The sequence below is a fragment of the Molothrus ater genome, chromosome 25 (genome assembly GCF_012460135.2).
Source record: "Molothrus ater isolate BHLD 08-10-18 breed brown headed cowbird chromosome 25, BPBGC_Mater_1.1, whole genome shotgun sequence".
Taxonomy (NCBI): Eukaryota; Metazoa; Chordata; class Aves; order Passeriformes; family Icteridae; genus Molothrus; species Molothrus ater.
In genome coordinates, this window is record NC_050502.2 from 1,461,967 (window position 1) to 1,489,913 (window position 27,947).

At 50.4% G+C, this 27,947-nt stretch overlaps 1 protein-coding gene across 1 annotated transcript in view; it reads right to left on the reverse strand.

The window, feature by feature from the left end:
• The window catches only part of LGR6 (leucine rich repeat containing G protein-coupled receptor 6), a 172,321-nt gene that overhangs the window by 97,541 nt on the left and 46,833 nt on the right, over nt 1-27,947 (reverse strand). The window contains exon 2 of the mRNA XM_036398590.1: nt 10,968-11,039. Within this exon, the coding sequence (XP_036254483.1) occupies nt 10,968-11,039 (72 nt within the window). The remainder of the gene's footprint in view (nt 1-10,967; nt 11,040-27,947) is intronic.

Genomic DNA, 27,947 nt, shown 5'->3' on the forward strand with positions numbered 1-27,947 from the left:
CTACGTGTACAATGTTTACAATTACTTTCCAATACCTATCACCTATGTTAGACAGTGAGCTTCTACTCTAAACCAATCTAAAAGAGCCACCATCACAGCAGAAGATGGAGGCCAAGAAGGAGAAGAAGAAGAAAGTCTGGACACACCCAGATCCCTCCATCTTGCCCTCTGAACCCCCATTCTAAAAACCCAAAAAAATCTATTTTTTCACTCTGTGATAAGTTCACTATCATTCTACTTAAACTGTCATGGCTTGTAATTCTTCATCTAAGGTTGGTAATTGTTTTTTCCAAGGGCTAAATCAAAGGCACAGGGGTCTTGGGCTCTGTGCCAAGGTCTCTGAGCCCCATGGGCAGGGGCTGGAGTCCTCCAGGGCAGCCAGAGGGATTTCCTGGCTTCTGACAGGGAACCAGGGCTCTGCAGAGGTCACCAAGGGGACCATGGTGTTCTGGGCAGCCAGGCTCACCTGTGGCAGAGCCTGTGTGTGGGTGCCTGAGCTCTCCCTCCCCTCGGGAATCTGGAGAAAATCTCTCCCATAATGAGGCCTCTGACAGCATAAACAGCACAGGGTCGTCTCTTTAATGTGTGAGAGCAGGTTGGAACCTGCCTCCTGCAGCACATGATCTGCCTGGCAGGCTGGGCTATTTGTCACTTAGGGGCTATGATTTGGGGTAATTGCTGCTTTTGATTGCTGATTTCCACATGGGAGGGAGGGAGTGCTGTCCGGGAGGCTGCAGTGCTTGCCTGGAGGGGAGGTGTTCCTGCACGGCATCCTCAGCCTGCTCCTGCATCCTCCTCTCCTCCCTGGCTGTCTGTCCTCACCTCCCCGCAGCTCCGGGCTGCTCACACCTACTCCGGGCTCAAAGTGCCTCTCTGCTCACTTCCCTGGGTGTGTTTGTGTGTTTGCCAGGTCCCTGAATGGATCTGGGACCTCCAGGATTAGCAGCCTGCTCCTGCATCCTCCTCTCCTCCCTGGCTGTCTGTCCTCACCTCCCCAGCAGCTCCGGGCCGCTCACACCTACTCCGGGCTCAAAGTGCCTCTTCTGGCAGCTTCGTCCTCTCTGCTCACTTCCCTGGGTGTGTTTGAGTGTTTGCCAGGTCCCTGAATGGATCTGGGACCTGGGATTAGCAGGAGAGGAATGTGAAGCTTAAATGGAGCCCCAGCTGGGGCTGCTGGCCTCAGAGGGTGCTGGGGAGCCCCAGATGCTGGTGGGACATGTGCAGAGCCAGCTGGTGGCACCTCAGCTCTGTGGGTAACACAGAACATAAGGGGGAAATGACTCTGTGTTGTTTTGAAGCAGATGCCCTGTTTTCACTGGGTGAAATTAGAGGTTTCACAGGTGACTTTAGAGGCCCAAAGCATCCCCAGGCCCAGATAAGGCCCCATGCCTCACTGTTGCTGCAGATGTTTCTGTCCTTGGCCGTGTTGCACAAGACTGTGCCTTGTCCCTGGCTCATCTCTGGTCTCTGGCTCTTCTCTCCATGCCTTTTCCTCCTCCCTGCCCCTGAGGCAGCCCAGCTCCTCTCCCCAGGGTTAGGGGTCCATGCCAGGCCAGGGGCAGGCCCAAAGGGAGGCACCAACCACAACCACTTCTCTGAACTCTCCTCCCAAGGCCATTGACAGTGTCACGGGGGTCCAAGATGGGGTCTGCCCACTTCTGTGCACGGACTGGGAGGTGGGACATGTCTGTGTTTGTGCACACATGCTGAGTTTTCCCTTTCCTAGAGGGCTGCATGGCTGGGTGTGCACACAGGGTCTGGAGGTGTGGGGTTTGGAGGTTTGCTAGACCTCCAGGACAGGTGCTGATGCTGCTGGGGGTGTTCCAGGTGTTCCAGGCAAAGGAGCACGGCTGGGCCACCTCTCTGAGAGCAGATCAGGAAGGGGTGAGCCTTTTGGGGTGTCCTGCCAAGGGTGACCCCTGGAAACGTGTCATAGAACCACAGGAGAGTTTAAGCTGGAAGAGACCTTAAAGCTCATCTCATTCCACCCCCTGCCATGGGCAGGGACATCTTCCACTGTCCCAAGGTGCTCCAAGCCCTGTCCAGCCAGGCTTTGGATACCAGGGATGGGGCAGCCACAGCTTCTCTGGGCACCCTGTGCCAGGACCTCACCACCTTCACAGCCAAAATTTCCTTCCCAACATCCCATCTAACCCTGCCCTCTGGCTGTGGAAGCCATTCCCTGTGTCCTGTCCCTCCAGGCCCTTGTCCCCAGTCCCTCTCCACCTCTCCTGGAGCCCCTTTAGGCCCTGGAAGGGGCTCTGAGCTGTCCCTTCTCCAGGTGAGCACCCCCAGCTCTCCCAGCCTGGCTCCAGAGCCAAGGGGCTCCAGGCCCTGGAGCCTCTTCTTGATCATCCTTTGCTTCCATGCCATTAACTCCTGTGCCAGTTCATGTCAGAGACCCAAGACGTAAAAATCTTCTTGTGTGTGACCCTTCCTCTGTCCATGATCACTTGGCACTCTTCCAAGTGCTTGGTTCCCTCTGTCCCTCTCACTCAGACTCTCAGAAATTCCCCTGCTTGGCAGACAGGCACCCATTGAATATATCTGCAGAATTCAGATCCCACAGGAAACGCAGTGAAATGGTTCTTTCCTTTCCATTTAAAATGGAACAATAACATTTGAAGTGATGCTGCCAGTGTGACATCCCCTGAGACAGCTCCTAATTCACTCCTTCTGTGGAGGAGCTTGGGTGAATAACCCTACCAAGGAGGACAGAAAGGCACTGCCTTTGCCCTAAGCACAGGGAAGAGGAGCTGTTCTTGCAGGGCTGAAATTCTGAAATTCCACATGGGCTCAGCTCTAGGCCTGCTCAGGGCTCTTTTTAGGACAGACCTAATTCAGTGCTATGTCCTGCTCTCCTGAAGTTTACACTGTGACATGGGGTTGGGAGAAAGAGAAAGCTCTGGATTTTAAAAGTGGCTGATAGAAGGGGCAGGTAGAAGGGGAGGGTGACAGCTGGATGTGGCTGGCTTGCTTCAGAGAGCTCATGGTGGATTTTAGATCCTGCCCCCCCGCCTCCCCTTCCACCACTCCCGTGATTTCTGGGAACATTCCTCCAGGCTTTGATCTGCATTCCCAATACACTCCAAGTTGGAACAAACTCATGGTTTACCACTGTATGGTTGCTGCTGTTCAGTTACCACGGGCTCAACCCTCCTGTATCTTGGGCTTCTTGGTCATGCTACAACTTCCATGGCACGCCCGAAGGCTGTGCTGGGCAAGATGGCTCATGTCAGGTGCTCAGGCAGCTCAGGGATGCTCTTATCACTCACATTAGGAGGCAGGAACGTTGCCCATTGGCAGGACAGGACAAACATGTGTGTCCATATCCCAGTGAAATTCTCCCCTTGCCAAACTTCTATTGAGCGTGTCGGCCGCCCCTTTGATCTCCTACTCGGGGTGGTTTCTCAAGCGCTCACCCTCTCGAGGCAGTGTGCCCAGACACTCCATGCTCCTGCCTAAACTGTGTCATCCTGCCAAGCCTGGGCCTTCCCCTGGGCACACAGGGGACCACAGGCCCCGTGTCATGCCTGAGTTTGTTCTTGTGCTGGTGCAAAGCAGGAATGAAGCCAATTAAGTCAACAAGTGAAAACATGGTGCATTTGAGGAAAGGGCCAGGCCTGGACTCTTCCTTCTCACACAGGAATCTGCAGCTGGTCCTAGTCTGGTATCTCCTGAAGATGCCTCTAATGTGGTCTGTGCTGTCTCACTCCATCCCTGAGGAGAAGACTGTGCCTGTTTGCAGCCCTGCTTGCTGTACCCCCCTCAATGCCTGTTCCAACTCGATAGATTGATCGCATTTGTTCTTTTGTTTATGGTCCTCAAGCCAGTTTTCAACCCACATGAATGCTCATATGCAAGCCAGTTTGCATTCATTTGCCAAGTAATATTAGTAAGACACAGCCCCTTAATGAACAGGACAGTGAAGACTTTCACTCCATCTCTTTATGTTATAAACTGCAAAGGTTTTCTGTTTGTTCCCTCCAAACTTTCAGAGCAGTTTTCACTTTTGACTCTACTTTTGGTGCCCCACTTGGGGTACCCCAGAACATGGTTAGTCATATGGAAAGCAGTTTTCAGGAAAACTGGGGCCAGCTATCCCACCTAGCAAGGATTTTCAGTTGCTGAACACTCTCCCTGGTCTAAATGGAGTAGAAATAAAATGGAAATCTCTAAATTTCCAAAACGTTTTGAATTTGGTTTGGGCAGCTGCAATATTTTGGCCTCATTGGTCAGTGTTCATGATAGACAACCCCTTAGAAGCCCTTCTCTCCTGTCCTCACCTGCACCTTGGCCAGTGCTAAGGACAGTCCTCACCCCATGCACAGGGATGAGCTTTGGGAGGCTTCATCAGAGGAATTATCCTTTAACTCTCTCTGTGCTTTTGCTCACCCACTGAACTGGATGAGCTGCCCCATCCTCTGCCAAGGACTGGTGCCAGCCAGGAGGACAGAAAGTCCTGGATCAACCAGAGCTGGTCTCCTTTTTTGCCAACGAGTTGTGCCCTGGTGCCTTCTCTGCATAGGAGCTGTGCAGAATCCTGGGGGGACCACAGAGGCCAAGAATTCAGAGCTGCAGCTCTTTAGCTACGGCCACCTGGAAATGGAGAGCTGTGCCAGGCAAGGTGACTACCAAGGGAGCAGTGATTCTGCCTCCAAATCTCAGCATGGCAAAACAATTTCATGGCCCTACCAGTGTTTGTGTCTCCATGAGAGACCTGTCCAGCCTGACGTGTCATGGAAACCCACCACAGCTGCTGTCTCAGGAGTCCCCTACTTCAGACACTGCACTGCTCCAGAAGCAGCTTCTCAGCCCAGTGCCAGCCCATGTGAGCATTGCCCAGGAATGCCAGCCCTGCTGTCACGGAGGAGCTGTCACTCCCACAGGAGCCATGCCCCACTACAGTGCTGCCTCCTCCAGGAGTGACATTGCCTTGGAGTGAGACCTTGTGCTGAACAATCCCCCCAAAGTGGATGTTCCAGATGCCTGGAGGCTGATGGGGGGCTGGGAGTGCTCCAACAACAGGCAAGGGCAGCCAAGAGCAGCACTGGTGCCCCATAAGCTGTGATGGCTCCATTGGACCACATGGAAAGGGGAGTGAGAGGGGGGTTCCCTCACAGGTACAAGGCAGGAGAAGAGGGCTGCTGCATTCACATTACAGCATGCATGCCTGCATGTCCTAGGGTGACATTATGATGCTTGTATCCCCATTTGTGTGTTCTGTTTATGCTGGATATCATGTTCTGTGCCTTCAAGACTGGCTCTGAAGAGTGAATGTTTTGTTTTGGTTTTGCTACCAGCTGCTCCCCCACGGCTGGTGGGACACACAGACAGGGCAGTACATGGTGCTGCTTTTGCTTTTTGCTTTGCTTTTTGCTTTGCTCTTGCTTCTGCTTTGCTCCTGCTTCGCTCTCGCTTTTTGCTTCTGCTCATTAGTTAGTAGCTAAGCAGTCCAAATTTTTTCCTGGACTATTTCTCCTTTCCCTTTTTTTTGGATCTACTTGAACCTGCTCCGGACTGGGACCTGGGAAACACCGAGAGTTTGCACCTTGTGGCCTAGCGGGGCCTGCTCTGGGCAGCAGCCATTCCCAATGCTGGAGGGACTGATAACAGAGTGACCACCCCCAAGAGAGACCTTCTGAATTTGTCATCTTTTTCAGAGCGGTGAAAGAGTGGTGTCATCTGGTATTGTTCATTTTGTGTGCTGGGGGGTGCTTTGCCTGTTAAATAAACAGGTTCTTTCCACTTGTCTCCAAGGAATCCTTCCCAACCTGATTGGGTGGAGGGACTGTGTGGCTTTGCTTTCTGGAGGGGCCCCCTTTTGGAGCTTTTCTCCCAAATTTGCCCTAAACCAGGACACTGCATTTTATTTCATTTTGCTTTCGTGCCGTTTCTTGGTCCCTGGGCTGGCAGAGCAGGCGGCGGGTGCTGAGCGCGGTGCTGAGCCTGTTCCCCATGCCGGTGAGTCCCTCTGCCCCCGGGGCCCGAGAACAGGCAGGTGAAAGAGCCAGTGGCTGGGAAGGGGTCTGATCTTGCCGCTGTGCCCTGAAGCAAGAGGTGAATGGCAATGAACACCTGCCTTTGGCTGCAGTTTCCCTTCTTGGCACCGAGCGCTCGCGCTTGGATTCAAAGCGCGGTAACAAAGCCCTTGCCGGCGAACACATTTCAACATGTTATTATTCCCAGGCCGGCTTTCAAGATCTCTTTCTATTCCTTCTGTACTGATTGCTCTTGTTTCTCTTGGCTCCCAGCTCTGGCTTTTCAGGCTTCATTAACTGGAATTTATTAGCAACTTTAAACAATCTTCCTGCTGCCAAAAAGAGAGAAAGAAAAGAAGAAGGGGGGAAAAAAAGGGAAAGAAACAAAGAGGAGACATACTAAACTCTGGGCTGTTCCCTGCCTGTGTGAGGCCCAGCTCTGAACACCTCTATCTGTGCAGGTTTTCTTTGGAGGGAAAGTCTGGTGAATGCCTGGGCTGGGACTGTGCCTGCCTGTGCAGCCTCTCCTGTCTCTGGAGGGGAGGCTGGGGGCCAGAGGGGAGCACAGCTACTGAGGCCCCTCTCCCACTCCTCTTCAAAGGCAGCTGAGTCTGGAGGAACTGGTCTCTGGGCATCTCCTGAGTATGAGACCTAATTGCACTCACAACACCCTCCTGGGCAGCTCTCAGTAAATACAAATGGCCCACAGGGCACACCTGAGGGCCTGCTCTCATTGCTGGACAATGAAGCTCTGGCAGTGAAAATTACTTCACCAGAGCACACAGGGAGTGAGCTGGAGCAGTCCCTGTGCCCTCATCTGTGCCCTAACCACAGCATCCCCCTGATGCCATGAGGACATGTTTGGTGTCCAGAGCAGAGAGGAACCGGAGCAGAAATGCCCTGTGGGACACAGCCTGTCTGGGTGTCATGGGTGGCACCCGTGGGTGATGGCTCTGCTGTCCTCAGGACCCTCATGTGCCACCCTGCTCTGGTTTTTTCCTCACAGGCCTCCACCCAGTTGCAGAGGACTAATGTGCTCAGGTGGGTCCACAGTCTGGATTTGCAGGCTCCACAGCAGTGAAACCTGGCATGTTTTGTCCTTGTTGTCCATGGGACACATGGGCTTCATCCACCCATTTTTGCAGCTGTCTTTTCCTTTTCACATTATTCTTTTCCCTCAGCTGAATCCCAGCTCCATGCACAAGCTCAGCCATGAGTCCAGCTGATGTCTGACTTCTGGGAAACTTCACTTGCATGAGGAGCCTGGGGTGGTGCTAAAATAGAAGAACAGAAGGAGGAGAAGTGGTGAAGGGTGTGAAACACCAGCTCTCCTCCATGGGACCCTGGGGTACTGGGGCTAAATTTAAAGAGAGAGAAGATGGAATCAGAGAATCAGCAGGAGAGGAGAACCATGAAGAGGAGCCAGAGGAACCTGGGCTTTCTCCGCCTGTTGAAGAAGATAAGGGTTATAGATCAAGGACAAGATGTCAAGAGTTCCTGGGATGTTTCTGAGCATTAGGTCATTTCATAGAATCTTGAAAAGGAGATTTGAAATTCTGGGTTGAAATTGGCAAATTTTTTGCTGAGGAACCTCTGATTTTTTCATAAGATTCAAGCACCTAAGGTATCTTTGGCAATAAAGCAAATATAATTTGAAATACCATTTCCTTTTAGGGCTTTACCCAAAGTAAAAGACTAAATGTTAAGAAGTAACCTGAAGATGAAACAATTTTTTCTCTCTCGGGTTAAAAGAAATTTTTGGGGTTGACCAAAGCCCCAGAACATCAGTTTTGGTTCACCTTGAACTGAATTTTGTAAATTTTGTCTTTGATTGCTCCAGCCTGTCACTCGTCTGGTTTATCCAGGAGATAATAGGGAACATAAAGCTGTAGATATTGAACTATTGAGAGCATTCAAAGGAGGGCAGTGAGGATGAGGAAGGGCCTGCAGGGGAAGTTGTGTGAGGAGCATCTGGGCCCACCTGTTCTGTTCAGCCCCCAGAGAAGAGGAAGAGGGGCAGGCACTGATCTCTCTGTGAGCCGTGACAGGACCCAAGGGATTGGCCTGATAATGTGTCAGGGCAGGGAATTGGTCATGGCTCCAGGCCTGACAGAGTTCAAAAGGCATTTGGACCAAGGTGACTCTAGGGGATGGTGCTATATAGGGCTGGGGGTTGGACTTGATGATCTTTGTGGGTCCCTTCCAGCTCAGACCATTCTGTGCCTTAGGGACTCTGTGTAGAAGGCAGACTGGGGCCATAAAACCACCCAAAGTCTCTGGGGGTGAGAAACCTGCTGAAGGCTTTCCATCTACCTGAACACAGGCACCTGCAGCCAGGATGAGCTGCAGCAGAGTCCTCCTCATTGTCAACCCTTCCCTGCTGGAAGGGGACAGGCAGGGAGGGCTCCCTCCTGCCCAGGAGACACTGGGATGGTGGGTTTGGGGTACCTGGGCTGTCCCTCAGTGCTCAGCAGGGCTTGCTGCTCTTCACTCCCTTGGCATGTCCCAGCTCTGCCATGGGGGTGAAGACAAAGGGCTTGGGCTGCTATGTGTCACCCTGGGAATGTGTCCCAGGCAGATGAAATCAGCAGAGATCTGAGCTGTGAAACCTGAACAAACTTCCCTTGAGGATGTCTAAACAAGCAGGATTTGTTTGCTTGATTCTTATGCATGTCCTGGCACAGAGGGTGATCCCAGCCTGAATGTCCTGGTCCTGATGTAATGTTGTGGGATGAAAATTTGGTGAAGATATAAATGAAAAGAGCAGGGAAAATGCCAGGCAAGTTGCATTATTGGTCAATGACAACCCTATGAATGCTGAACAAACTGTCCCTGTCTAGCTGTTGTTGTTGAATCACTTTTAATTTGCCATAATATATAAAATCCTTCCTTGCTTGATTTCATATAAATTACTTGATTTCCATAAATAGGATTACTATCTTACTGCTATCAAATTCAAGCAGGCACTTTGCTATGCACAGGTATATGATGCTGCAGTTTGCATTTCTTCCTTTAACTGTGATGTCAATCCTTTCCAAAGGGAGACTTGTGACACACTGGACCTCCAGTAAAATATTATCTAACAACTTCCAACTATTTTTTCAGATTTTCCTCTTTAAATTTTTCCCCTTTGCCTCTTTCATTCATAATTATTTTTGGCTGTGAGAAGCTGGCTCTTTTGGAACCTATGAATATTTATTCCTTGCTGGTTGAGGCTGCTCTGTTTGTACATGATGTAACCAGGACACGGTTGCTCGCAGCAAGACAACTGCTAATTGTACACAGAGGAGTCTGGGTGTGTGAAAAGCCTCAGCACCCCCAGTGAAGGTGCTGGGTGCCCACATTTCAACGTGCAAGTTGATAAAATGAAAGGAGAAAGGCTGCAAGATTGGTGCAAGGTGCTGAAGAACCCACTTCTGTGGGCAGCTCTGGCTCCAAAGTATTTTTGATCCAAAACAGGATCAAAAATGTTTCCTTGTCAGCCTGTGAATGCCTGCTGGGGAGGGTGCCTGGGGTGGCTGGGTCCTTACAATTCCAAAGAATTTGAAATACAGACAGATGGTGATCAGTTACAAGACCATTTGAAGTAAAAACCTGTAATATAAAATCACAGAATCCTGCAATGATTTGGATTTGGAGGGACCTTAAAGATCATCTCATTCCACCCCTGCCATGGACAGGAACAGCTTCCACCAGCCCAAGCCCCATCCAAACTCGCCCTGGACACTTCCAAGGATTCAGGGGCAGCCACAACTTCTCTGGGTACCTTTGTGCCAGGATCTCACAGGTGTTAGGGTGATATCTGTAATTCTGACATTTTGGAAAATACCATTGATGAAATGCCAGTGTTGTGCCTTGTGGTGGCAGCAAGATCTGATTCAGAGAAGTGAAAGTTGTTTCATTGAGGCAGATTAAGTTGCAGTAACGGCTATATACACAGTAAGTTCACAACACACATCAAATGAAGCATTAATATTAGGATTTCATGAATACAATTACAGTGTTTTGAAGAAATTGTGTTTTCCAACAGAAGCTGTTGTGTTGAAAGTATCAACAGCATGAGAATAACACCTGGAGGTATTTCTCATGGTCAAGTGGAGTAAGACCATACAGGTGCAATTTACTAATGCAGAAATGGTCAACCTCAACATTCTGCCCCCTGGGCTCCCATTTTTGGGGCTCACAAAGAATTCCAGTGGTTTCTTGTGCTGCTGGTTAATTTTCACACTTTCAGAAGTGGGGCCACTCCTTCACTGACACACAGCCACATGCTGATCCCCAGGACTGAGGCTGCTGCTGTGTCTGAATGTGTCTGCTCAGACCTCAGTGCACACTGCTGGGACACCTCGGCCTCTGGGGGAAGCTTTTTGGATTTCAGTTTTGCAGGGTGGCTCTGTGTGACATCCCTGGGGGGCTCAGTGTGACATCCCCGGGGACACAGGGACTGCGTGTGGCATCCCTGAGGGGTGCATGTGACATCCCTGGGGGCTCAGTGTGACACCCCTGGGGGCTGTGTGTGACATCCTCGAGGGCTCAGTGTGACACCCCTGGGGTCAGTGTGCAACATCCCTGAGGGCTCAGTGTGACACCCCTGGGAACTCTGTGTGACACCCTTGAGGGACCCTGTGAAGCACCCAGGGGCTCCTGTGTCTCTGGGCTGCAGGAGGCTGTGAGGGGGACCCTGGCTGCTGAAGGGTGAGTGAAACTCTCTGATTGCTGGCTCTGCTCCAGGCTACAGTGTTGATTTTTGAATGAGAGATTAGGTCCTCTTTTATTTTGGCTTTTGGCCCCACCTCAACCTGAAGGTGACGACCTCAGCGAAACCCCTAAGCTGGAGCAGCAAACAAACCCTGTCCCAGCACAGGCTGCTCCCAGCTCAGCCTGCAGCTTCAGAAGAAGCACTGGAGGCTGTGGCCAGTGCTGGAGGAGCCTGTGCAGTGTCCCCCCAGCCCCACACCCCCTGCCCGTGCAGCACCCCATACTCACAGCTCCTCCAGGAAGCGCAGGTGCCGGAGCGCGCGGGGCTGCAGCTGGCTGATGTTGTTCATGCTCAGGTCTCTGGCAGGAAGCAAACACAGAGGTTTCTGATCAGTGGCTTGCACAGAATGAACCCCAGTGCCAGGCTCTGGGTCCCCTCTGTGCTAAGTGGGAGGGTGAGAAGCCTCTGCAAGCAGCATTTCAGCATTAGCAGCTGATCACAGCCCGGGCTCTGCCTGCAGAGGGATGGATGGAGAGGAGTAGCCAGAGAGAGCTGGCTCCTTCAGGGTGGTCTGCCTCAGCTCCTCCAAGTTATGAAGCAAGTTAGGACATTTCCCAGCAGCATCAGCAGCCCTGCTGTCTCACAAGTTTTGGAGAGTGAACAGGAAGCCCCGTGACACTGGAAAGGACAACTTGTCCCTGAGCCCAGGAGCATCTCTCTGTCACCATGGCCGTGCCAGCCCCCACAGGGAGATTTTCCAGTGTGTGGACAGACATGTGCTTTTGAGGAGCCAGCAGCCCATGAGAGAAGGGGTCCATGCCACTGGACTGCCTTTCTCTACACTGTACAAACTAGAGAAGCACACCAGGACTGAGAGGCAGAGCTTGGCTCTGTGGGTGACAAACTGAGGTCAGCAGGTGGAAGGAACCTGGCTGATTGTGCTTGTCTCACTCTGCCATCTCCAGCTAAAGGCTCATCTCCTCTGCCTGGCTTCCAGAGAGCCTCTGGAGGAGGCTGTGCTGGTACCCAGTCCAGGGTGGTTCTGAAGCCCTCTGCATGTTACAGTCACTGTGAGCTGCCTGAGCAGAGCTCTCCCCATCTCAGGCTGTGAGAGCAGCTGAGTCTGTCCCAGGTGATTCAATGCACAAGCTGGTATGTGGGGAAAGCAAGGATATTTCCAGCTGTTCTTGGGGTCAGAGCACAAGCTGGTATCTGGGGAAAACAAGGACCTTTCCAGCTGTTCTTGGGGTCTGATAGCTGCAACCCTGCCCTCATGAGCAGCTGCACATGATGAAACCCACACTGCTCACCCCAGCCTAGAGCAGGCTGTGTCCAGGTGAGCAAGGGAGCACTGACCCTTAAAGCTGAGGTAAGATGAGGCAGAATTAAAAGCTGGGGTGGTTAAGCCCGATGGGAATAGATGGAGAATATCCTCTGGTGAGCAAAGCAATGTGGGCAGTGTCTCTGGGTGCTGGAGAGCCCTGTGGGAGGCAGAGGGGCTGCTCTTTGTCACTGGGCACAGGCAGGGCACAGCTCCTCAGCTCCTCCTGGCACTGAACACAGCACAGCCTGATGGGTGTGATGGGAAAATGAGCAGAAACAACAACAAAATAAAAGCAATTTATTTACTCTTTCCTTCTGTGAGCCTCACACACTTGTGAGCCTGAGGAAGGGCTTCCCTGCACTCCCAGGGGCACTGGGAATGCCTTGGCATTGGGAGGAGGCTTGTGCCAAGGACAAGGACAGAAGCACAAAGGAGAAAAGCCCCTCAGGAGAGCCCAGCAATACAAGAGGGACCTCTCTGAGCTGTTCCACCTGCTCAGAGCCCCTGAGATCTCCCAGGTCATGGAGCAAATGATCTGGAGCATCTCAGCTGGCTTTGGGCTCTGGGGAGGAAATTGCTTCACTGAAAAATGTACTGAGATTTGCCTTTGTATTCCTCAGTAAAAAATGCTGGAGTTTTGCTGGTAAAGAGCAGAACACCTCAGGGGCATAGGCTTCTACATTTTGACCACTTTCCACAAAAAAACCCCTAAACCACCATGTTCTAACCAGCTCCATTTAGCATTGGTGTCACTGCAGGTGACACACCAGGAAGGTTGGATGCTGTCCTTGTATATTCTCTGGAGAGGTGTCCTGTGACAAAACCACACACTTTTGTGAGCCCTTTTGAAAGTACTCCTGGAGAAGTTTACTTTTTTCTTTTTAACTTTCTCTTCTCCAAAGAAGTAGTAGAAAACTCACCAAAACCCTATGAGAATTCAAAATTCCATTTTCAGAATGAAAAAGAAAATTATTGCCTGCACTGTTCTGTGTACAATGCTGCATTCTATATTTTGGTGATCCTGGGATACAAGGGTTAAAACATTATTTTGTGCTGCTTCTATTTTTATTTTTAAACCCCCAAGGGCAGTTGCTACTTAGCACCCATTAAAACATCTTTTTTTCCTACATCAAAGTGTCTCCTGTTTGTGTTGTAATGAATCTGTCTGATGTTTTGACATGTTGTGGAACAATGTGAAAATAACGAAAAATAATGTAAAATGAAAGACTGTGAGAGAAAACACAGACCTGAAACATCCAAGATCTCCTTGAAACTCTGAGGTGTATTCCTTAAGTTGCCTTCTGCTGGTAGTGTAGAGAATACCCCTTGCCTGCCACTTTCCAAGCCTCATGGAAGTGCCTTCTGTGTGCCCAGGTGCTCCCCAGGTGTGGTGGGGACAGCTGGACACTGGCTGGGTGGTGGCTGCAGGGATGTCCAGACTCATCAGCCTGGGCCCATCAGTCCCAGGCAGCAGCAGGGCTCTGGGTGGCTGAGGATATGGGACAATATCTTTTATTATCTACTAGAATCCCAGATGGTTTGGGCAGGAAAGGACCTCCAAGCTCATCTCATTCCACCCCTGCCATGGCTGGGACACCTTCCACTCTCCCTGGTTTCTCCAAGCCCCATCCAACCTGGCCTTGGACACTTTCCTCCTGCCCTGATCCATACCTAAAAGGAGATAATCAATACCTAAAAGGAATAAAATACACTGGTTTCTGAAAAAGTCTTCCAAAAGGCAGAGGAGAGATGCCCTTATCCCATCACCCTGGAGCCTCACAGCTCCACAGAATGTGGCTTTTCTTTCCAAGCCCCCCTCCTGCAGCCCTGGGGCTCTGGGCACAGGCAGGTCTGAGACAAGGGGGTCTCTCCCACCATCTCTTTGGGCAGTGAAGAAGAGCCCAGCCTTTTTTCAAGGTTGTTACATAGAAAATATTTTGAGGAAATTTATTTAAAAGTCACTGCTGTTTTGGCTGTTTGAACACTCTGGTGGTTTGCAGTCCTGCAGGACTCAAGTGTAATACATCTCCACTGACAGCCCTGGAAAGGGCACCTCAAAAGGGCAAATCCTGGCAGTGGTTTGCCAGCTAATGAACAGCAAGGCAAACGTTCCAGGCACTCAGTTTTGCCATGAACTCTGCAGTGTGACATCCTGCAGGGACCCCCCAGCAGCTCCTCCAGAGCAGGGACATCACACCCGACCTGGGGTGCTGGAATCCCTGGCCTGGCCCTGGTGTGAGGACAGCATGGAATGTGCAAGGACAAATGGTGTGAAGGAGGAACAAATTCCTCCAAGGGCTGGAAATAAACTTCCCAAGCACAGCCCTGGACCTGGTGATTTTTCTAGCCACAAAAGTACGAGATGTTTCTCCACAGGCTGTCCATGCTTGTGTGAAAGCTGAGGCACAGGATTCTTGCCTGAAGTGTTGTGGGAGTAAATATTTGACTTATTACTCATTTAAAGATGTTGTTGACTTGTTGCTGTGTTTTCCCAAGCTTGTGATTTTCCTCTTAGTAATGTTTCTTATGTTATGTACATCCCCAACACATGCAAGGGTGGAAATGCTTCCTGTCAGAGCAATCAGAGGAGCTGTTTATCTCTTCAAGTGTTTGGGGGTGGTTACTTCAGTCAGCCACATTCAGTTAATTCAAAAGGAACCCACAGTATTTGAACCTTGTTGGATTATTTTTTCTGCAGCATCAAGCAGAATAAAGAGGGATCCATGGATAAATGGGTCAGGGTCTCCTCTGACCTTTCCCAGTGTGTCAGTGACCTTGGCTTTCCAAGCCAGGGCTCTCTTCTGGGTGCCTGAGCATCCAGGGAAGCCAAACAAGTGCTGGGTCACTCATGTCTGTGCATGGCCCTTGTCATTTGCACTGGAGAAACCATTCCAAAGGTGAGGTCTGTACCAGAGCAGGCAGTACAGAAATGCACTAATTATTCAAATCTCAAAGTCCCTTAAACTCTAAAAGAAATCAGAAAGGTAGGAGAAGAAATGGGGTGCTGCAGCTTCACCCAGGCTTGCAGGACCTGCAGAGGAACTGTCCAGATTCTTGCCTTTGAGTTCATGATACCTCTCAGCAGTGGTGCTCTGGGACAAGCCACCCCTCTCCTGTCCCAGAGCTCCCCTGTTCCTCCTTCCCCAGTGACTGCCCTGTCTGTCCTCTGTACAAAATATCAAATAAAAGCAGGAATTCTTTTGCTGTCAAATCACCCTTCATGGCTGTGGTCTGGAATGCTGCCAGCAGAGTGAACTACTCTACTACTCCCAAAACTGAAACTCTGCTCTCGTATCACCCTGCTTACCCAAGAAGCCTTTTAATGCCTCTTGCATTAAGTGTAGAATACACCTATGCTTTCAAATGGCACTGCACCAAAGCCATCATGGCTATAATTAGTGTGATTTAACTTTCCCCCCTTCCCCAACTAATTCTAAACATTTATCGTAAGCGTTTCTAACTTGTACCTGCAGGAAAACTGAGACACAGTTCATGGAAACTGAGCTCATGTGATTCAGCCTCAGACCTTACAACTCCTCTGGCCCTCGAGGTGTTCCTTAAATGATTTGCTTTGATGTCACCTTCTTTCATGAACAACCTTTGATTATTCACTGATTAGCTGATCTTCCTTTACCAAAAAATGAGGTGACACACACACAGTGCTGGGCTCCCTGCTGGGACTGCCTGCCACGCTGTGAGATGGTGAGCACAGAGTTTTAGCTCAGGGGTGATATGAGAAAAGAGATCAGAAGGGTTTTTCCTTGGCATCACTGCTGGGCAGGATGTGTGGGGTGCTCTGAGCCATGGTTTGTGGCAGGCCCAGGGCCTGCAATGCCCCCATGGTGTTCAGCAGCCCAAGATAGGAACTGCCCAGTGATGATGACTGGACATTAGAAGCCCCTTTTTCTGCCTTCAGACCCTTGCTTATCTCTCTGTAAGACTATAGGTCACAGTCCCCACGACCCCTACTATTGGACAATTTCTAAAACCCCTGTACCCTATAAAAACCCCTACTTTTGCACAGTTTGGCAGAAGAGCTGTCCCTGAGAACCTTCACAGAAGAATCAATAAAGACACTCCTGTGGAACCTCACACAGCCTTCTCCTCTCTCTCCCTGTGTCTGCCTAAGGCACCCAGCAAGCAAAGAGCTGAAATCACAAATGAGCTGATAATCACTAGAGCTGATATCACCTAAGCTTGCTAAGGTGGCCTGTGGCTGGGAGCTGTTTGGGAGCTGGGACAGGCTGTGCTGGACAGGGCTGAGCTTTCCAGACCCCATTGGGAACTGGGACAGGCTGTGCTGGACAGGGCTGGGCTCTCCAGACCCCATTGGGAGCTGGGACAGGCTGTGCTGGACAGGGCTGGGCCATCCAGACCCCATTGGGAACTGGGACAGGCTGTGCTGGACAGGGCTGAGCTCTCCAGACCCCATTGGGAACTGGGACAGGCTGTGCTGGACAGGGCTGGGCTATCCAGGACCCTGCAGCCTGTTTGGATACCCCAAAACCCGGTGGGGGCTGCATTAATGGAGCTGTGGGGATGTCCCTGTGCAGCCCCTCTGGGAGGAGGCAGAGAGGCACCTGCAGGGCTGGGTGGATCTGCATGCTCTGGGCCAAAAGGACAGGATTTTATGCTGCTCTAAAGGGGCTGCATGAAGGACACCCTGCAAGTCTTGCCTGAACAACATCCCCAGATGCTCCTCCAGGGACAGCAGGATTGGTGCCTCTCACAAACCCAAAGCACCTAAAGCTGCCCACTGAACTGGAGGAAGGTGAGCCCTGCCCATGAGCCCCACAGCTCCTGATGTGTCTTCCCAGGCACAAAGCAAATTGTTTCCTCAGAGATGGGCTGCAATTAATTAATGCAAGCACAATTAATGCAAACAGAAGCCAACAGACCTAAAGCAGCACAGGTTGAAGCCCCTCCAGAGCAACACAACAGGACTGGGGCTGCTCAGCCAGGAGGGTTTGAAGGGGAAGTTGCAGGGATAGTGTTTGGCTGAGGCCAAGCAGAGACACCTCAGAGCCAGATGTGCATCTGTGCATAGAAAATTGCACAGCTGGCAGAAAGATTCTCCTATAGAAAGAGCAACTCCTACCTGTGGCTTGGAGAAGTCATTCCCCAACCACCTCTGTCTGCTCCAAAGGGGCAGAAGGTCTGTCCTTGGCTTCAGTCCCCTGAGGTGCTCCCCATGGGTCCCTCTGTCACTCAGCAGAGCAAGAAGCCTCTGTCTTCCTGCTCTTGCAGCCTTCAAGAATTTTGTTCTGCAAGGTCTCTGCAAGCTCAGGCTGCTGTTCCTGGACCTCCACAGAGCCCACAGTGGGGCACCCCATGGGCTTCTGGCTTCCCTGGTATCTCAGCGAAATCCAGTGAAATCCAAACTACAGCTGGAAATGAGGGCAGACGTGGCCCCAGTCACTGGACAAGACTTTCAGTATTTTGGGAAATGAAGCTCTTGCTCCCTGTTTGTAAGGAGGCAAAGTCACCCAAAGGACAAATCTGAGATCCTGGTTTGAGCCTACAGGAAGCTGCTGAGAATCCCAGGTGGTGACTGTCTTCTCAGCCCCTAAATTGCTCTGCTGGATGAATATGTTCATATTTTTCAAGATGTTCAGGATATTAATGTGCTCTCTCCCCAGCCCAGGCTCAATCCAGCTCCTCTCACTTTTGGTGCTGAACCTGTGGCTTCCTGGACCATAGAAAACTCTTTCCTCACACTCAGGCAGGTGAGCAGAAATATTTGTGATTGTGAGGAGAAGCTAATGACCTGCTATCCTCTTGATTAATCAGTTGCACAATTACAGCATTAAGGCCTCCTAGTCCAGCAGTCTGATTTCACGGGGAACTGAACAAACCAGACCAAAATTCCCATCCTTATCCTGGAAAGGCCCAGCACTAGGCCTGTTCTTGTAAGGAATGAAACACCCTGAAATCCCTGGGTGCTGAGCACTGTCTGTGCCTCTCTCCTGGCCACTCTCATTAGCATCCAGTAAAAATGCACAGTTACACCACCAGAAAAGAAGCCCAAGGGCAATAAATGATGGTTTCAGAAATACTTCAGATTATACTAGAGTGATTCATAAAGGTTCTCACTATCTCTTTTCCTCTTTATCTTGAAATCTCCAAGGTCACCACAAAATGCCTGAATTGCCTGGGGCAAAGCTGGGGCTGATGGTAAAATGGTACCTGGAGCCATAGAACCAGCTGAAATTCTTCCTAACAGCCTGCAGGTTGAAAACTACACTAAAGGTAGTCTCCATAAAGAGAAGGAGAAAGGGAAGATAAAGAGATCAAAGCACTAAGAGCTCATTTACATCACACCATATCTGGAGGCACCAGCACTGCTTCAATCCCATATCACTGCAATGGGCAAGAGCTGAACGTGTTTCTACTCCCACCTCTCCACGTTTGAAAATAGATCAGTCATCTCAGATCATCCCCCACGTGTAGGCCCTAGCCCAAATCTCCACAACATTTCAATAATGAAGTCTCAGCCAAGGCCAGTTTGCCAGGGTGAGATCAAACCCATTCCTGCACCAGAAGCTGGGTCTGTGCAGTGGGAGCAGTGACCCTGGGCAAGTAAAGCTCTGCCACCCTGGCTGCTCCTCCTGCACCTCTCCCTGTAGCTGTCCTGGCTTTGCCCTGTGCCAGGCTGTGCCCTGTGCCAGGCTGTGCCCTCCAGCAGGGCAGCAGGAAGGGGCTGAGCAGGGCACTGATGCCTTTCTGCCCCTGGGGATGGCTGGAGGGGGAACCAGAAGAAATCACTTCTAGGAACCCTCTGCCAGGTCAGGGCTGCCATCCCACCCCAGGGGCTGCCAGGGGGAGTCAGGGGAGACAGGAGGGTGTGGGGTGAAGCCCAGGGCAGGTGGAAGCTCAGGGGTGCTTGGCTGCAGCCAGGTGGAGGAGAGAGGGATGAGAACAGCAGCCCCTGTGCCAGGGGCAGGAATGAGACCTAGATCAGAGCATAAGGGCACTCTTTCTAAATAGGCAAAATTGTTTATTTTGCAGTGTGTCATAGAATCACAGAATCATAAAATATCCTGAGCTGGAAGGGGCCCACAAGGATGGAGTCAACTCGTGCACAGGACAGCCCCAAGGATCTCCCCATGTGCCTCAGAGTTGTCCAAACACTCCTTGAACCCATGGAGGTTTTTCTCCTGGGCTCTGTCTCCTGTCTGTAGCTGTCCTGGCTCCCAAGGAACATGGCAATCCCAGGGGAGACAATCCCAGCCCAGGTGCTGTGAGAGGCAGGGAGCAGATGGCTTCTCTGGCTGGGTGCAGCTCTGGGGAGCACCACAGGCACTGACACCCCCGGGCCTGTGTGAGTGCTGTGGTGGCTGCTGTGCCATCACACAGAGCTGGGGATGGGGAATCTCCCACTGGTGGGGAAGGTGAAACAGGAAAGGCTTATAAATATGATTGTCTGGCAAAAGATTTTGAGAATATGGAAACTATAAGCGAGATTGAAATGAAAGCAAACTTTGAAATACCTCAGCTACTGAACAACTGGAAAACAATGGTGTGGCCAGCTGAAGGTGATCCTCTTTTGATGGAACAACACCCTCTGCTTGCAGACAGGCCCAAGGGTCAGAGCAGACCCTGCTGCTTGGCAGAAGGGGCCCAGAGAGGAGTTTGTAGGGTTTAAAATGTAACACAGTGTGGGAATGTAATGATTCTTATAGGCTGTATGTAAATGCTATAGGATTTGTATCTTGGACTAGATTGGTCAGTGAGAATTAGAACATTCAACACAGAAGAAGATTCATGGTATTGTAATGGGAACCTCGCTCTCTTACCCTTTTACTCTCTTGCCCTCTCATCCTCTCTCCCCCTCTCTTCTCTCAGTCCTGCTCCAGCTGTGCCTGGCAGCTCCCAGCAGGGCCCTGCACCCAGGCCCTTTGCAATAACCCCAAGTTCCCAGCCCTGGCTGCAGAGATCTCTCATCTCCATCCATCCCCACCTGTCCTACCCCTGATGCTCCTACATCCCACACCAAACAGGGGGAGGCTGACAGAGCCCCTGCCATTCCCTCTTTCACCTCCCAGACAGAGCAGCCAGTGCAGCAGTCTCCTTTGAGTTGGATGTTGGGCAAGAAGCACAATTTTTCTTTTCTGTTACCATTCTGCAAGTTTGTGTTTTTGGTGATTGCCATGAAAGGGAGGTCCAGAAGGAATTGGTTTGGATTGATCAAAATAATAAAAACCATGTTGGTTTTTTTCCCCCCCTTCAGTGTTGACATTAAAAAAATCATCCCAGAAAGGGCATTCTACACCAGAAGTAATTTAAAAAGAAAAATGTTTCTGTCCAGAAAATGTCAAAGCAGGGCTTCTCAAACTCTTTAAAACTCTTTTTACATGTTAGCCTAACTTAATAGGGTTCAGAGTTGACAAGTGGATGAGTTGGGTCAACCTTAATATTTTCATTAGTGTGAGTACATCAAATCTAAAAGAACCTCTAAACTAAAAAGAAACATTGGGGCCTGAATGAGAGCAAGGAACACCTTTTTAAAGCAAGAAAAATGAGATTGTAAGTATATGTCCTTTCTTCCCACCATGTCCTTTGGAGCAGCCACAGTCCAGCAACATCCTGACTTTTGGCAACTAAATGGTCTCCACTATGAAAAGTGGAGACTTTTGAAAGAGAATGAAAAGAACCTCATTCTTTTCTTGAATGAAGAAATTAATTCAAGAAAAGAATGATGAAAAATAATGAAAGTGAAAATATGAAAGAACCTCATATCCCCTTGTAAGGATGAAAGAACCTCACATCCCCTGGTGTCCAGACTGGGGGTTCTTCCCTGTTCTCCTCCAGGTCTCTGCTGCATTTCAGGTCCCCCCTTGCCAGACTTTTTGGGGACAAAATTCCTTCTGTGGGAGGCAATATTGTCTTAACCTGGAACAGCTACCAGAGAAAGGTGAACCCAGGAGCATCTTCCTCTTTTCTGCCCAGCCAAAGGCTTTTGAACAAGACAAGGAGCAGCAAACAGCAAACCAACACAACTGGTGCATCCCCAGCACTCCCCATGCAAGTGGCCTTGAAACCAAATGGGTGTTGGAAATGTGTCCCCTCCCAAATACTGAATGCAGAAATTAACCCAGTTCTGGAACCAGGACAGCAGCTCAAGATCAGCCAGGGATGCTTTTAAGCCACAGGGCTGTTCTGGGCAGGCAGAAACTGCCTGGCAGAGGCTCCTGCATAGACTGGAGCTGTTCTGGCACCACAGCACCTCAGAAAGCAGCTTATCCACTACAGCCTGCCCTGCCTGCTCTGGGTCCTGCCCACAGCTCCCAGACCTCTCTGGGCAGTTTGCCCCAATGCTCAGAGTAAAGGGATTCATTTACAGCCCACCTGGTGCCACCTGCATGGTGGTCCAACCACTCCTGGAGCCCAATAGAATTAATTCCTGTGGAAATGTTCCTGGGAGAAAACTGATCCACCTGGAGAGCAAGGCTTGTTGAAGTGCACCAAACAGCAGACACTGATGTGTGCAAACCCAGGGCACCAGGAATATTTCTTTGTCTGCTCTGGGGTGCCCTGACCCCCAGGGGAGCACTGACTGTGACCCTCAATCCATGGAGAAAGTTTCCCAGACTTCAGGACAGACTGGAATCCACAAAAGTGTGAAATAGATTATAGAGAGTAGTGTAGGTGAATCACTTGGTGAGAAATTGAGGTTTTGGGATTTTTAGTGTGTTGTGGAGGAAGCAAGATGGAGGGCACAGGGTGTGGTCCTGGGTTTCTTCTTCTTCCTCCTTCTTCTTGGGTTTGGGTGGCATTTTGTAATTGGGCAGAAAAGTCCCATTGTGGGCTCTGTGGGATCAGTTATTGGGTTAAAAGGGAAAATAATCTAGGTGTCAGCTCTTAATTGGATAGTTTAGCTTTAAAAGACCTTCGAACAAGAGATTGTTGGCCATTTTGTGCCTTCTAATGAAAAGCTGCAGAACTCACAGTAGTGAGACTGTTTTACTGATAAGAAATAATGAACACCTGAGTGTGAACATGAACAATCATCTCAAGTGCCTTCAATCGAGGCCCAGAGAAACCCACAGCTGGTACCCTCATACTGAAGCAGACAGGAACAGGAGATGGACAGGGTGTAAGTCCTGTCCACATGCAGGACTCCTCTGCTTGCAGGAGATGAGTGAGGAGAGTGTGACAGAGGCATGATGCTGGTTGGATGCAGTTGGAGGATGTGCTTTTTATGTACAAATTCCTGGTAAAGAATTGTATAGAATCTCTATACAGACACAAGAGAAAGAGACACAACAAATTAACATAGAATAAATCTCTCTGTGGCTATTCAGGCTGATTGTTCAGTGCTATATCTGGCTCAAGGGTGCCTAAATCACTGATTGCCAGGACCAGCCAGTGGGTCCAGGCAGGCTGAGTGCAACACAGCAGCAGAGGTTATTGAAAGTTGTCTTCTTGTGGCTCCCAGAGGCTCTGGGTGAATTTCCATGAGCAAACACCTGAGAGTGACGGGCAGTGCTGGAGACCTTGTGTCACCCAAGTGCTTCCTGGCTGTGTACCTGGCTGGGACTGGCTTCAGACCACCTTGGTACCCGTGGCCAGGTCAGAGAATCTGCAGAGAGCTCTGGATCTCCTTTAGGGAGCGGGCTGAGGGGAGGAAGGTGTGGGTTGCACACAGACATGCTTCTGGCTGCACATGGGGTTCCTGCAGCCACTGTCACCCACAGCCTTCCTTTGACTGCACCAGCTCTGCACAGAGCAGATTTGGCCCCACATATTCTGGGAAAGTATCAGTTGGAAGCCTAAGGAAAGGCAGAACTTGGGTTAGGGAGTTCCACCTGTACTGGAGCTGGAAGCCCTCGTGCACTCCTGTGTGCCCACCATTAATTGGTGCAAGAGCTCCTTGCACATCTGGCCCAGAGCAGCCACCTCTGTCCTGTTCCTCTTCACTGCACACATCTGGGCTGTCCCATCCCTGCAGCTGATCCCTCTTGTCCCCAGCCCTGCTCCAGTGACCACAGAGAGCTGATGGCCGAGGCTGTGGCGGGTGGGCAGGAGCTCCACAGCCCGGAACTGCCAGAAGTGCAGGTCAGCACTCTGAGAGTGCTCACTTCTGTCACACTCTGTCTCAGAGTGCTCACTTCTGTCACACTGAGGGAGTCTGGCAGCACACAGCTCTTCCTGTCCTTCTCTGGCTGGCGGGGAATCAGAGAGAGCCTCTGACAGGTGTCAGTCACTGTGGGGAAGGGCTGCAGGAGTGAGGGAAAAGCTGCTGAGATGGAGAAGAACTGGGACAAGGCACTACTGGGAAAGCACTGGGCCAGGCTGCCTCTCCCCTTGGAAGGCACATTTTGGTGGGTTTAACACAAAATCATGTATAGAATCACAGAGTCATTAAAGGTCTCCAAGATCAGCAAGTCCAGCCTTTGACCAAATGCCACCATATCACTGTGGGCCCTCAAGCAGCCATCAACAAAGAGTGTGTTAAAGCTGTACACTACAAAAATATAAGAACTTTACGACTCCCTCCCCATTAACAGGCTAACCTATATTTAAATAGGAGAATTAATGCTAGAATGAGTAACCAGGGTCCTCCCTCTATGAAGCAAGCTTACATCTGTACATTATTAACAAATCACCAATACACAACAAATCAAAGAAGCAGAGTATTAAATATCTTGTTAACCCAACAGAGGAGCATCCATTAAGAAAGATTAAAACCTGTAAAAGGAACTAGGCCCGACTGTTTACCAAAAACATAGCCCTCAGCAACCCAAAACCAGGTATTGAACCATATTATGGCAAAGTACCACATCTGCACCACTGCCCTGGGGACAAGCTGGTGCCAAAGTCCTGAGAATGGCAAGAAAACAGTAAAGGAGAACTGGAGGCTTGCAGTAGATGCACTGCTGACTCTTAGTGCAGTTTGTGCCTGTCACTACTTGGAAGTACACAAAATTTGGAAACTTCTTACAGGGGACCAAATCTAATAAATTTTGTAGTTGAAAATGTCTGAATGGCTGGTTGAAATGCTTTATGCTCACATCAAAACATTTCATTCACTAAAAGCCAAGCCATGACAATGCAATATTTAATGACAGGCAGCACCTGCACAAACTAACCCGAGGCTGAATTTGGAAAAATCAAAAGTAAAATGAAACCCCAATTGAAACAAAATCCTTCACTTCAGACTCAAACATCTCCAATATGTTTTCATTCAAAAAATTCTACCACATCTCTGTTGCCTGGAAACTTTTGCGTTTGAGGAAGAGCAGTTTTTGCTCTAGGAAGCTCACTCAGAGAAAAGCCTGGTTTCCCTGGCATTGCAGGGGAATCCTTTTGCTGCTCACAAGCAAGTTACCATCTTGGGATCCTGTGGGTGCCAGGCACTGCAGGAAGGGCACTGGGGGAGCCTTGGTCTTGATTCTGAGCTGATCCTGCCTTGTGCCCACGGAGATCTGAGACACCACAGGTTATCCCAAACAGCACTTAAAGCTTTCCCCTAGGGGAAAACTGCATCCAGTCCCAAAAGACTTGGCCAAAACTTTGGGCAAACGAAGAGCAATGGTTGTGTCCAGCCCAGAGCTGGCAGAGACACCTCCCAGCTGTGTCTCTTGTCTTTCAATCCCATTTGTTCTCTTGTCTTTCAATCCCAGCTGTGTCTCTTGTCTTCTGTATGCTCTGAATCCCAGCAGCCAGGTCAGCAGGGTCCTCCCTGGGCAGAATGGCTGAGAGAAACAGAGAGGTGGGGAAGAGCTGTGGGGGAATAAGAACCCTGTGTCTGTGCCTTTTGTCATGGATTGAGGTGCCCTGAGTTCAGGTTATGCTCTCCACCAGCAGGGAGGTGTATCACAAGGATCCAGGATGGGTCAGGCTGGGTGCAGCTCTGAGCAGCCTGGTCTGGTGGAACCCTAACCCTGACCCTGTCCCCTCCCTCAGCAGGGGAGCTGGAATCAGATGTGGTTTAAGGTCCCTCCCTTAGGGAGGGACCAAATCAGTCTGTAATTTACAATCCTATGCAATTCTAAATCTTGTGGTTCTAATCCCCTGCTTTGCCCTGAGAGGAGCTGCCCCTTGCAATGATGGGGCAGCAGAATCTCCCTCCAGGTTTGCACTTTGCTGTTTTAGTCTGGTTTGTGCCACTAGTTCAGTCACAAGTGTGAGAAGCAGCTGTTTAGACAAAGAACTACCTGTGCAGGCTGGGATTCTCAAAGACACTCAGGTAAGGCCCTGAAAATTGCAAAGAGCAGCAACAGCACATCTGCAGGATGGCTGCCTTGAGAGGAGAAAACCTGGCTTAACCCAACACCTGCTGAGCAGCCAGGCAGTGTCCAGGGCTTGCCTTCCAGCCCCTTGTCTTGGAGGTGGAGTTGTCTGTGCCAAAAAGGGCAGAGAAGGAACAACCATGTCATGACAGAGCTGAATGCATTTAATGCACTCAAGCAGGAAGGGAAGGCAATAATTCACTCTGGTCCAGGACTGCCTTGGGATGGTCTGGCACACCAGATGATTTATATTTAGAGCTGGGCTTGGCAGGTGCTTTTATGGACCAGAAGTTTGGTTTTCAATTGTATTCAACCTGTCCCAAAAGTTGTTCAAACCATTCCAGCTTGTGGCATGGCCAACTATTAACTAGGTCAGTTGGGAAAGAAGTGCACAAAACTGCCCTCTTCTGTTTCCTGGGAGCTGGGTAGTGCTGCCTGCTGCCAGAGGCATGACACATTGATCAGAGCTCAGCCTCTTCAACATCCTGCCCCAAATATCTGGGTGGAGTGGCAGGAACCCAGAGCTGAGCTCCTGCCCTGCCCCAGTCTCAGGTTTTTGGTTGTTAATTGCTGCCCTGAGATGTGCAGGGTGTCTCTGTTTCAGCCCATGTGTCCAAAGAAAGACTCAGAGCTCTTCAGTTTTTGATCTTGAGGTTGTTTATTAATTCTTATCTATAAAATTTTCTTTCTGCCCAGCTGAGATCTGCTCAGCAGGGCAGCCACAGGCACTCTGACCACCCTCAGAGTGGTGTTGTCCTTTTATACTACAAACTACATAGAACATATTTACACTTAATTCCCAATACCTATCACCTATGTTAGACAGTGCACTTCTACTCTAAACCAATCCCAAAGTGCCAGCATCACTGCAGAAAATGGAGACCAAGAAGAAGAAGAAGAAGAAAGGCTGGACATGCCCAAGTTCCTCCATCTTGTCCCCATAACCCCCATACCAAAATTCCTAAAATCTACATTTTCACCCTGTGATAATTTTATTATTGTACTATTTAAATTTCTGTGACTTTCAGGTTCTCATACAAAGCTGGCAATTTGTTCCACAGGTCAAAATCAAATCCCCAGGTGCCCTGGGCTGTGTGCCAGGGTCTCTGAGCCCCCAGTGGGGTCCTGGCAGCTCTGGACACCCAGAGGGATGCACTGAGTTCTGACACCCCAGCCCTCTCCCCTGCCCTCCAGCCCCCTGTGCTGCCATGTTGAGAGCATTGAGATTGAAAGGCCAGATGAGAACAATGAAAATTGGCAGGCCAGTTGAGAACATTGAGCATTGAAAGGCCAGTTGAGAGCACTGAAAATTGGAAGCCAGATGAGAGCACTGAGATTAGAAGGCCAATTGAGGCCACATTTTCCCAGCACTGTGGCAGAAGGACAAACAACTTGGGGCTGTCCTAGGATGGGTTTTGCACCAGCCCTGCAGTGTCAGCTTGTGAGAGGCTGTGACCAAGGCTAATGCTCCTGAAGCCAGTGCTGGCCACTGAGCAGCCCACACAGGAGGGGTGTGGAGGGGCTGGGCACCCCCAGCCCTGTGCTCAGCAGCTGGATTGCCCACTTCACTCTGGAGCCTGGATCCCTGCTTTGGGCTCTGTTAGACAAGGCTTTGCTGCCAGAGCTGTGGGGATGGACAAGCCTCTGCTGGTGGCCAGGCCAGCATGAAGTGTTTGCCTTCATCATGAGACTCTGAGTAAATGAAAACTCAAAAAAAATAAAATTGGTCCTGCAAATGTTTCTGCCTTCCCTTTATTTTGTGTAGGAGGATGAATTTGCAGAGTGAAAAGGAGGTATCACCTTAACTCAGGGAAGAAAACAGGCTCTGGGGGATTCACAGGCAATCCCTGCCTGAATTCCAGTGGCTGAGTTTGCATATGGGGACAGTCAGGAAAAGGAAAAAAAAAAAACCAACCAGAATTCCACACAATTCAGAAACTTAAATAAAATTTAAAATAGCTCTTTTAGCATCACTGAAATCCTCCATCTAGAGCTTTACAAGAGCTGAGCAGCACTGGCTTTCCTTCTGGTGCTGGGGTGGAAAACCACAAGGTTGATGTTAGGTGCAGAGATATCCCTGGGCATCTCCCACTGACATCTGGAAGGGCTGCCAGAGGCCATGGCATGAGTCTGGACATGGATTTCATCCATTTGCCTTCCCCAGCACCCAGGCACCAGAACTTTGGGGGGTGCACAGCCCCAGGCTGGGGCTGCCCCCAGCATTTCCCCCTGGCACTCCCATCCTTTGCCCAGGTTGTCTGCCAGGCTGTGTCCAGCTGATAATGTCAATGCTCCTGCTGGCAATGTGTGTGCAGAGCTGTGCTGAAGGGCCCTAACACATCACCCTGCAGCTCCCTGTTCATGCTCTCACCAGCTCCCTCACCCGTGTCCAGGGCCACAACCCAGAGCTTGCAAAACTCGGTGAGGCAGCGCTGTCAGGAGGGGCTGTGACCCAGCTGTTAAAGCTGTGCAGCTGCAATACTGAGCTAAGCCAGCCACCCAGGACAGACACAGCACCCGGCTGGAGCACTCCAGAGCCCAAGCAATGCGGCAGCCTCAAGTTTTGGATGCCAACAAAGCGGAGTGTTGCACCTGAAAGGATGATGAGGTGTTGGTGTTGCTGCTGGAGCATTTCCTGGTCTGTGCCTGCTGCACCCACACCACGAAGGGAAGGGATTTCAAAAGCACCACGGGCAGTTGCAAGTTGC